The 12506-nt window shown below is 33.6% G+C and overlaps 1 protein-coding gene across 1 annotated transcript; it reads left to right on the forward strand.

Annotated features, from left to right (window-relative positions):
* Window positions 1-1672: 1672 nt before the first annotated feature.
* LOC126970840 (septin-2) lies at window positions 1673-12203 on the forward strand. Its single transcript, XM_050816988.1, has 9 exons — window positions 1673-1840; window positions 2152-2269; window positions 2594-2736; window positions 3438-3624; window positions 6596-6714; window positions 7540-7732; window positions 8344-8507; window positions 9863-10000; window positions 10843-12203. Exons 1-9 carry the CDS (start codon window positions 1811-1813, stop codon window positions 11008-11010), a joined length of 1260 nt encoding a protein of 419 aa, XP_050672945.1. The 5' UTR covers window positions 1673-1810; the 3' UTR covers window positions 11011-12203.
* Window positions 12204-12506: the final 303 nt, after the last annotated feature.

A 12506-nucleotide genomic window follows, 5' to 3' on the forward strand; every position in this document is an offset into this window, starting at 1 on the left:
TTTCTATTACTATCAGTTAGATGTATGTTTGACAACAAAGTAATACAAGTAAACAATAGGGAGCCGGTCGTGTGTGTTATGTATTCATGTCAAAGTTGGCGCCCACAACTCTACTACAATCTAATACTCGAACAAGGCTACACTTACGATCAATATTACCTTCAAAAATACACTCATTACCTACTCCATACTATTTATATATTGTTACTTATCAATAGAACCCCCCATACACCTTCAACATATTATCATTTAATTAAAAACACTAAATTTACTCAACGAAAAGTAAAGTGACGTGCATTCCAAGTCGAATCCAATAAGACTGCACCGAACAGCCGCTGCCTAAAATTAATGAATTGATGCTGGAATTATTGACTTACCAGATGCAGGACCGTGTTTACCACTTCGCGGTTGGTTACCTGGCCGACTTCAATCAGTCCGATAAGAACTGCAAATTTTATACTATCATTAGTCGTCATTCTGACGACTTCGTCAGGTCTTTTAATATCACTGTACGGCGGTGAATTTAAATCCGCCATGATATCCGTTGTCACTGTTCACTTATTCACAAAATTATGGTTCTCTCACGATAGTAAATTTTAAGAAAACATTATTACGCCGACACACATGATAACACACCATAGTCGCGTACTGCCATTTTGAAATCTGATTTTTTGGTGTTACCCTTATAGCAAAATAGTGCTTTGACGTTTCCCCATAATCAATACGAAAAATAGGGACATTATCGTACTATGATAGAAAGCAATAATTCATGAGTGAACGAATAAATATTATACGCAATTGTGTGCATTTGGGCGTACTAAAATTTTGTAAAACTTTGTTTTATTTGATAGTTAAAAGATCTGAAAACTGTGCGGAGATCTGGTTACCATTATGAAATATAACTATGTATAATCATAAACTTATAACATTTACATTAAATAATATAATATTTGAAGCTATTTTGAATCATATTCTATATGTGCATAAATCATTTGAATAGTTTTATAATTTTTAGGAGTAGTCACTAACAACATTTTTTGCAGTTTGAATTTATAACATATATTTATGTGCTCAGGATCCATTGTGTGATTACCAATATTTTAATAATTAAATACGTAATTGAAATAATTCAGAAAGGCTTAGATATTTGATATTATTAAAATTGTTCTGTTTGTAAAATTGTCAGGCCTTTTCTCGTAACAAAACGAGAATAGTATCGAAGCGACCTTAGGTCAAAAATTTAAATTTCGTATTCTTGAAACACAAATTGACGGTTCAGTTACGATTGTGATGAAGTTACGTTCCAATTTTCGGGAAATTGCATAATGCGTATTCTCGTTACAAAATAGAACGTCAATTATAGTTGGGAGATGCTTATTTTGCAAAATTTTGACCTTTTGGGTGAGTTAACACTCTAAAACATTATCTAATAGAGCATAGATAAATAACCTTATTGAGTAGTAGAAATATTTTAGTTTTGTAGAAGTCGTTTCGTTATACTTTCTCTATTGTATGCCAATCAGTTAGATTTTCTGACACTGACAAGATTTCACACAACCTTACACATTGATTTGACAGGATGTGTCAGTAAAAGCCAATTACATCGTTTATAGGCGCCGTTTTGGTGACAGTTGTATTTCAGAAGCATTCGTTGTCATTTGTCATTTGTCAATAGATATTGACCTAGCACTGTAGACTGTAGGTACTTCATCACACGGCTCCCCGCAACCCGCTCCAGTTTTAATTCAATTCTGTTTGTGTGTAGTGTGTTCGCCCACCAGCTAGATATCTGATAGTGAGTGTATGTAAAATGGCTGCGATTGATGTTGAACCCCAGAAAGTAAGTAAAATAAAGCCTTAAGCTAAATCAGGCTTTAGTTGTATGATTATATTTAATCATTTATCTTAAATCTATATGTACCTACGCCCTAATGCATATTTCGAATCGCAACTCTCAAGTATGCTCAATCCAATTCCTATTGGTTGGTATTTCTGATAAATTTGTAAATACCCTATGTAAACATAGCATTGGTATTAGGTATGTTTATTGTAAACAAACATATTTTGTTTGCATTTCATTGTGGTTACTAAATTAATGTGTCATGTAAGCTAATACTGCTTAATTTGTGTACGCCTTTATTTTTTTTTCAGATTGAGGCTGCAATGCGTACGTTGAAGTTGTCGGGGCATGTCGGCTTCGACAGCCTGCCAGATCAGCTAGTTAACAAAAGTGTCCAGAATGGCTTTGTGTTCAATATTTTATGTATAGGTATGTGATTCATGTTTTAACTTTTGACTTCATCACTAGACGCGCCTTATCTACTGCAATAAAGTGATTCACTCATAGTTAAACTAAAATATACAAATTTATACAACCCTTGAAAGCAAGTCTTTAACAGCATTTTGTTGTGAGTTGCATGCAGATCTACTTATTCTTCACCTTTCAAATCTACACACATTTGTTACATCAGTTAAATAATCAGGAGTATTATAAAACCTGTAAGCAATTATAACTCTATGTAATAGTGTATTAGTAATGTCCAATTGGTTGTGACATAAGAGTGAATAATCATTTATTTATTTCATTTTGCAGGGGAGACTGGCTTAGGAAAATCCACACTGATGGATTCCTTATTTAACACAAATTTTGAATCTTCTCCTAGCCCCCACAATCTGCCGACTGTAAAACTGAAAGCTCACACCTATGAACTTCAGGAGAGCAGTGTTAGGCTAAAGGTAATCATATACAGCTTATATTACATAAAATTAATAAATAATAGATCAGAGTAAGGGACCATTCTATATGTGAATGTGGCCTTGAGGAAGGTACTCTTGAACATATTTTTTTCTATTGCCCTAAATTGTCAATTCTACCGAAGGATATCCCTCGCCCCATCAACATCCCTTTTCTTCTTACTTTATGCCATTCCCCTCTCATAAAGATTCTTTACAAATTTATTTCCCCAATAATATTAAATTGTAATTTCTATCCTCCATACTTTCTACGCTTCTATTACATTGGCACATATTCCCACTTACATTCACATATTTCTCCCTTAAACTTAGATTAGATACTAACAAAGTAGTTAATATTATGGGTGTTTATTACTAACCGTACTAACTCTTGTTGCCTATTTTTCAGTTCACAAAAAAACCACAGCTATATCAACCGATCATTTCCTTTTAAATCAGCTCTTTATTTACTTCAATCAGCTAAATTAAAATAAAAAATCTCTCCACCTTGATGTTGGCTGAATCGTCGACGTTCAGTCGACGGAGCCAGTTAATATAAAAAAAATTAAAATTTTATTAATACAATATAAACAAAATATTTAAGTAATGTCTATGGGTTCATTCAGTCAAGGTGTACATATGCTAACATTGTTGGGTTTTGGGAGAATTGGGGTTGTCATTTTTAATTATTTATTCAATTTTAGCTAACTCTCTGTGACACTGTGGGTTACGGAGACCAAGTTAACAAGGAAGATAGTTTCAAGGCAGTGGTGGACTATATTGATGCCCAGTTTGAGGCATTTCTGCAGGAAGAGTTGAAGATTAAGCGCTCGCTGGGGGCCTATCATGATAGCCGACTTCATGTTTGTCTGTATTTCATATGTCCTACTGGTAAGTTTAAGGTTTTAATAATTGTTGCATCTTATATGATGTATTCATTACACTGAAGCTTAACATGTTTGAATGTATGATTGATATTCTCAATAAATATTTTTTTAATGAAAATAAGAGATGAGAAGAGCAGGATGTTCAGTCGATGATAATTGAAACAGCCTGCCCATTATAATGCAGTGCCTTCAGCATTCTAAGTGACAATACAATTGAACTCGTTACCTTGAGACATAAGATTTTAAGTCTCATTTGCCCAGTAATTTTACTAGCTATAGCGCCCTTCAAACAGAAAAACAATAATATTTACATATTATTGCTTCACGGTAGAAATAGTAGCCATTGTGGTACCCATAATCTGCTCAGCCTCCCACTGGTTAATGTATTTGAAATGGATCAAATTATCATGTAATAAGTCTGCATAACTTTATTTCTTCTGTTATGAAATTTTAGAAAATATGCATTTATTTGTTTATGATTCTCTTTTTTTTTAATAAATATGAAGACAGTTTTGAAATCTTAGCAGACGAAATGTGAAGGCCTACCATGAACTCTTATTGTGATTCAATTGACAACCTAAGATGAACTGCTTTGCTATTTCATACCACAATGTCATTAGAGCCATCCGTTTTAGGTTGACATCAAATAATGAAATTGAATTGCAAACTGATTTAGTTCATTCATTCATTTGTACCATGAGGTAATATTTCAACCTAAACTGAATGGCTTATGTGTCAAAGTGAATGATACGAAAACCTTTTAAAAAATAAGACTTTTTTGTAAAACAAAATACTGAAAATAAATACCGTAATGAAAATACTAAAGACGAGGAGTCTGTTCGCAAAAACGAATTAAAAAAAATGTACTCTGTGCTCCTGTCAAATCAAACATCAATGGAGGTGCGTTCATAACTCGTTATTTTTACGAAAACACCTAAGCAAACTAAAAATGATATTAGTATTATTTAATAAGTACAAAAAAGGTCTTAATTGTTTTAATTTAACAATATAAAGCGCAATTTTAAAATGTATTTTTAGTATTTTCTACGCAAAAACCCGCTAAAATCATATCATTTTAGGTTTCGAAACGCAACGCATATGGTTCTAGTAAAAGAGACAAACTTATGCAACGACTGTAGAGCATCATCTCTTTCTCATACAGCGGACCACAGACAAATTCATTTCGTTCATTCTTAAGCAATTTCAATTTCATTAATAAGCGATCCATACGCCATTCAGTAAAAGGAACTTCATGGTACGAATTTTAGCGATTCAGTTTAGGTAAACTGAAGTGCATCGGAATCGCATCGCTAATTAAAAGTTTATGGTAGGCCTTCAGGTCTATTATAATTATTACTAAACAGAAAGTGATGACGATAAAGAAACAATAAATACGAATGTGAGATCAATGAGTATTGTATGGATATATTATTGATGGTAGAAGTTGGTCACACATGTCCTACTTTCTAGACACTCATGGAACTCACATTAGAATGTCCTTGACACTACTACAGCCACAACATATTGTGTTGAATATTAACAATGTGTTTGACACATTGAACAGTTCTTTATTGTTCCTTACTTTCTTTTCGTTTCATTTTTGGATGTCTATTTTGACTTTCAATACATTATGCAAATATCATTGAACACACATTGATTTAAATACTTTAATATAAATTTACAAATATTGCATTAAAATTTTGTATCTTTTTCTTTTAGTATGTATTGTTAATTGTCAAGCCCAAATTATTTACTTATTGTCTCACTAGCTGCTTCTCGCGATATCGTTTGCATGGACTATAAAGCAAATCATTTCATTTCATTAAACTTAATATTCATTTAAATCTATTCAGTAGTTTTTGTTTTTATCCAGATGTACATACAGAAAAAATTTCTAAACTTTTTTTTTTAATTAGTATAAATATTCGATGTACGGTTTTTACTTTGTTACGATTTTATTTTTCTATCTACAGATTAAACTTTGATGATGATAGATATTTGGTTTGATAAGCATATTGTGTTGGTGTGGTTCAATATTAGATGGCCAATTATCATTGCTCAGCAAAAACCAGGACTTTTTAATAAATAAACTTGTTCAGTCAGTATAATTTAAATTCATTCAACATACGAAATCAGGATGATGAAAAAAGGAAATATGTTGTAAAGAAATATTTTTTATCTCGAAAACATATGATAAACTCATCACCAAAAATAATATGTCACATAAAGAAGCCAAGTTGAGATGTTTTGAATTTAATTCAACAAGAATTATTAGAAAGTCTGTTAAGATAGTTTAAATCAAATAGATATTAACAGTAAATCAAAACCATAATAGAGCAGTTTGGTTAGCAGATTTCTCAATAGTATTTTTTATAATCTATTAAACTAAGTGCTATATATTTATGGAAAATGTACCAGAAAAATAATTTAATTTTTTGTGGGCCTTGTTAAATAATGAGAATAACTCTCTATATAGTTTCCACTGAAATGAAATCTGGCAAATTAAGGGGCTTATAATCTCTGTGGAAACTAAAAGCAGGCATCGTTTTTAACGATTTTAAGAGTCGGCGGTTATATCATCTCCATTGTCAGCGTAATATTGTTGGGGTGATCACAAATATGTTGATTATATCTATTTTATTATCCTTATTTTTGTGAGCTATTAATATAAACCTATTTTGTGTTCAGGTGAAGTAATATTAAAACTCTACAACTCCTGTTGAGTTGTAGACAAGCTTAAAAACTTATTTAAAGCGGCCGGAGGGGCATATATTATTAGTATTGTTGCTGGGATTTATTTTCCACTATGGTTCTTAACACAATTGATACTCTGAACAAGGCAAAAACATATATATATTATTCTAAAATATTTAAGAGAAAATGATTACTCATCAAACAAGGAAAATGTTGTACTATTAATAAATGGTGATGTATTTATTAAATTGATTCAATCTATTTCTATATATTGTTTCTAGGACATGGGCTTAAATCAATTGATTTGGTATGCATGAAGAAGTTGGACACCAAAGTTAATATCATTCCCATAATCGCGAAAGCAGACACCATTTCCAAAACCGAACTTCAGAAATTCAAGGTTTGTATTATACCTATTTGTAATGATTGACTATTTAAAGCCTTGAACTAAAATAATGAAGGCTATTTTAATTTATTTCTTTCTGGTCACTTGCTCCTGTGTCCCTCTAAAATGCAGTCACAGATGGTGTAAATATATATATATATAAACACAAAACCTAATATCATACTGACATTGTAACCTCTAGGTATATTTATCTTATTATTAAATAATGATAATTAGTAAAATATAATAAATAAATAATGGGTTTCTTATTTTATACAAACAAATATATACAGGCTGTTAGGCTATAAAGGACATACACAAATATTATAACTTAAATTATTAAATATAAATACTTAGTGATATTTACGGCTTCATCTCATTCGTTTTAATTTAGAAATAATCTCAATATAATAATCAAAATAGTTCGATTTCTTGATGAAATACATAATAAATAATTATGATCTATTAATTAATAATGTTAAGTTATGAATATTCAATATTTTAGGTGTGAGTTTAGTTACTTTTTACCTGTCCTGTTGTATGAATAAATAAATGGGTGCAATTTACGAGTGAAATCAATAAGATTTTTTTAACGAGTTTTTTTCAACATCTATAGACTGTAATGAAATATTTAATTTATTAAGTACTCTTTAAAATTATCATGTGTAATACATTTATTTTTTTTTGACTAAGGGACACATTTTCTCTATCTTTTTTGTTTTCTCAATGTATTTTTGTTTTTAAATATTGTAATTATTTCATGTTATGAATAAACAAATACATGATGCTATCAAGGATATAGTGTATATAAGTAAAAGTTTTATATTTAAATGGTTACAGTCAAAAATAATGCACGAGTTGCAAATGAATGGAGTAGAGATCTACCAGTTCCCAGTGGATGATGAGTCAGTGTCGGAAGTGAATTCGAGCATGAACAGCCACATCCCCTTTGCAGTGGTGGGCAGCACCGACTTTGTGAAGATTGGCAACAAGACTGTTCGTGCCCGCCAGTACCCATGGGGCACCGTTCAAGGTTAAAACTTACTTAGTAATTGTGAATTGTTTAACTTTTATCAATGTAAATAAAGCTGCGACTAGTGATAAGTACTCCTTACTAGATATGAGGGTAGTTGCAAATATGTATGGTAATATCATTATAAATGTTTATTTCCGAGTCTTGAATATCTTTTTATGTATGTTTAGGTAATTTGTATAAACTGTATCCAAGTCTATCAGACATGTATATCCAAAATAAAAAAGTGTCAGTGGTGGTGAGTACATTGCCTTTCATCCACGATGCTTGGTTTCGATCACCGCCCAATATGTTTTCCGAATACATATTATGAAAACATCCTGAGGAAACCTTATACACACCTGCGAAAATATTCAGAGGTTGTGTGTTTAATTCGACATATTGGCTTGAACCTAGGGTCTTTTCACGCAATATACGTCACAGTAGACGTCGAATTGAGGATAATATCCCGTGAATAACATTACCATTAAAATCCATATCATAGTTACCATGGAATATAGAAATCGGCAATATACTTTTGGGTTAGAAAACTGTGTAGGGATTTCTTTTTAGCAAATTGATGAATGTAGTGACATGATTGGAAGTGAATGTGTGAATATTGTGTGTTGCAGTGGAGAACGAGTCTCACTGTGACTTCGTGAAGCTGCGCGAGATGTTGATCCGCACCAACATGGAGGACATGCGCGAGAAGACACACGCCAAACACTACGAGCTGTACCGGCGTCGCAGGCTCACGCAGATGGGCTTCACCGACGTGGACGCACACAACAAGCCGGTCAGTGTGTCACAGTACACACACAGGAGCACAAAAATCTATACTTTTCAATGGAGAGCCGTTTTTTCCTTCGGTTATACTGCGAAAACTACTGTACCGATCAGCTTAATACTTATACCATGTGCAGCGTATTTCGGGGAAGGTTTTCGTATATGTTTGTTGATGCCGACTTATCCGTAACCTATATTTTTTTAACTTAGAAATACCTATACATTCGCTATTAAAGTCAATGACATTTCATTACATATGATAATTCATACTATGAGCGAACACGAGGTACTTAATTGATATGGCAAGTTAAGATATCACCGCCACTATCTGGATGTGTGGTGGTCCTCCACAGTGCGGTTTTCAAGGAGCTTTCTTCCACGTACTACAAAGCTGTGGAATGAACTTCCTTGTACGGTATTTCCGGGACGATACGACATTGGTACCTTCAAAAAAAGCGCGTACACCTCCATTAAAAGCCGGCAACGCTCTTGTGATTCCTCTGGTGTTGCAAAAGAATGTGGGCGGCGGTGATCACTTAACACCAGGTGACCATCACCACGTCAGCACTTGCATGGTCATATAATTATAATCACACATATATTTTATGCACGGAATCATTAGACCTAGCTGTTAGATTTGATGATTAATACATAAAGGAAACTCATGTCTTATCCAAGTCAATTGATATTCTAAATGGAGATTGTGTGATGCAGTGTAAATATCTCAAAATGAGGATGATTCCACCTCCTCAGGCAATAATACACAATCCTCACTTAATGTTCTGATTTCTTTTGTTCTTTTTAGTGGTATATAATTAAACTTTGGATGTTAGATGAAAGCACGCTGTTATGATAAGTACTAATTTTAAAATTAACCACCACTAGTTTGTATGATATACATCTGCAAGCCATGTTCCAAACAACTGTGCAATATGAGTGCATATCACAAACGCGTCCGTTATGTTTTCATCGTGACTATCGTGGGGTCCATGCATATTTTTTTTGATTGGAAGGTATGAAAACACTTTACCCGGTAACTCGATACGTAAAATGGAATTATGTGCTTGTTTTTTTATAAATGTTAATGAGTGACGAGTCGAGCAAAAAACTCGTCTGCTAGTAAGTGATACGCACTGCCCACGCAATGCAGTGACACTCAGGATTCTTAAAATACTCAAATTTGTTAGTGGAACTTGTCATCTTGCGGTGCATTTCAAACTGAAGAAAAAAGCTCACGTAGTACTCCTCTAGTCTGCATCCTGTGAGATGAAACATCCTATCTCCTGCTCAGAGATTAATAGTTGACCGCACATGTCTTATGTCGATGTAGCGCTTATATACATGTTGTACGGTGTTCGGTTGCAGGTCTCGTTCCAGCAGACATTCGAGCAGAAGCGGTCGGCGCACCTGGCGGAGCTGCAGCAGAAGGAGGATGAGATGCGCCAGATGTTCGTGCAGCGCGTCAAGGAGAAGGAGTCTGAACTCAAGGAGGCCGAGCGTGAGGTACACCCATGTCTTATTACTTCATACCTAATCCAATTATTCCAACCAGTCCAGTTCTTTTCAGAATGTTTCCAGACCAACCGTTGATTTTTGCGCTTTTTTCCGCAACTCCTATACATTCCGGGATTACTTAATTGAGCGTTTCATCACCAGCCTTCAGCTTTTAGGGTTGCTGCTATGCCAGTCCTCCAAGGACTGGCATAGCAGACAAGCTTATCAAATTTTCTTATATTATATAATACAATACAAAAACTAGGATGAACTTCCTTGCCCTGAGCTTTCAGGTCGATGGTGTTTGAATCACACCACAAACTTCAATATTATCCTAACCATCTGGATAAATGGGATTCCTCGACAATGTAGTGTTTCAATCGAGGTCGCTATGATATGGATATTTTTTAAAAGCGCTTAAATATAAATGGCCTGCTATACTTCTGTGAGTTTCACTGCAAGATCGAGTCAGAAATTAGGGGATCCGTAGAACCAAAGTTTTATTGGCAGTTAATTCCTCGAATGGTGACCATGTACCGGAAGACGCAGTGTTGGAAGGCTCCCCACAAGATCGAACGATGATCTGGTCAAGATCGCTAGAACAGATTGGATAGGGCAGCGCAGGACCGATCGTGATCTTTGGGATAGCCTTTGTCCAGCAGTGGATGTTTTCAAACATTGTCATGTTAGCTGCTGAAGAATTAATCGTTGAAGATTTTTTTGTTATATCAAGTCTCTGGTATTCAAGTTACTATATCTTTGCTTATAATTTTATAAACTTTGCAGTTCATTTAGTCGAAAATTATAAGCCTCAATATTTTCATTCGTATATAATGAATGTTGTGTTCCAGCTACACGCTAAGTTCGACAAACTGAAGAAAGACCACACTGAGGAGAAGAAACGTTTAGAAGAACTCCGCAAGAAGATAGAGGATGATACCGTGGAGTTCAACCGCCGCAAGACTCAGACACTGCACTCCCATCACACCCTGACCCTCGGCAAGAGCAAGAAGAAGTGAACACTCTATCACCTGTGGGCTCTCGGTGCGTGGTGGCGCGACGACTCTCTCTTTTGTAATACAGCTTATTACTTTCCAAGTTTATATTATGAGTCTCCTTTAGATGTCACTTACATTTCTAAGTTGCTATGATGTTAACTCAGTCCCGATAATAAATCATGTTGCATTACTTATATATTGGCGACATCGGAGTAAATTCTTCATGATGTGCCAAATCTGTGAAATGAAATATGGCTGGATATTGTTCAATATTAATTATTGATTTTAAGGACATTTATTCAAAATGCAGGCTTAGACAGCCTGATTAATCTCAAACGATCAATAGGACCCAGTTTAAAGTAAATCTCAAATCAAATAAACAATATTACCAGGCTAATAAGGAACTTCACTAAGATATATGTCCGTACAGAAGAACCTTCCGTATAGGTTTCGTGTATTTTCTCAATTAGATATACACGAAAATTGTATGTTTTACCTTATTTTAGCATTTCGTCCAATCATGGACTGCCACGTAGCACTCACCTAGTTATTCGTAAATAATACATTTTTATACCAAATTTTATTTATATTAAAATGTAATCCTTAGGATTAGTTTAAGTGTAGATTTAAAAGAGCTATGGCGCACTAAAATAATAATTTGAATGTGACTGCTGTATCACCGTGTGCCAGGATCTGTATATTATTATTATTATTTATAGCCACAGTGTAAGATGGCAGTATGGACTGTGTAATACATTATATAAAATATCTGAATAATATATATTGAATTAAACTAATTTTACACTAACACATTAACTGCTTAAACACAACATAAGTGTTTTACATACTATACAACTGTGCTGTTAAACACATACTTAGTGTGATTGACACTGTGCAGCTGTACTAAACTTTTCTATCGGTGAAAGTGCTTATCTGAATATAATTATTCAATTAAAGCACAATTCGTTTATAGAATAGAAATAAAACATCAAGTTATGTTTGAATAGTTTATTCTCAGATTGATGTTGTGTGCTGCCATGTGACTATTTCAAATCATGCAGTTTGTATCTAATATGTCCATTCTATAATTCAGTATTGTATCATTCCTCAGAGACGCACTAAATAATTCCATGTCGCATTTATTGATCATTCCTGTACTTTATGTAGTTTTGTATTGCTTTATATAGAAATTATTAAAATATTATTATATCTGATCATTTTGTTTTTCTCAAGTTTCCATTAAATTTAACATTTCTGGGTATGTGTAACATATTCTGTGTAACTAATTTTCGATTTTTTTTTATAAATCCCTAGATTCTAATGTCATTATAATATTTGTTTTTTTGTTGTGCTTCAAGAACACGAATTATTCCGTCTATCATGAGTGGCAGATAAGAAAGCGGAAGTTTCATTGTTCACATACCTTACATATATATCGTAATTTACTGTTTCTTATGCTTTGATGCTAACTAAATGCTGATATGACTGTAGTAAAAGTTGAAAGCGTGTGTTTCTTC

Source organism: Leptidea sinapis, chromosome 22, assembly GCF_905404315.1.
Source record: "Leptidea sinapis chromosome 22, ilLepSina1.1, whole genome shotgun sequence".
NCBI classification, from domain to species: Eukaryota; Metazoa; Arthropoda; class Insecta; order Lepidoptera; family Pieridae; genus Leptidea; species Leptidea sinapis.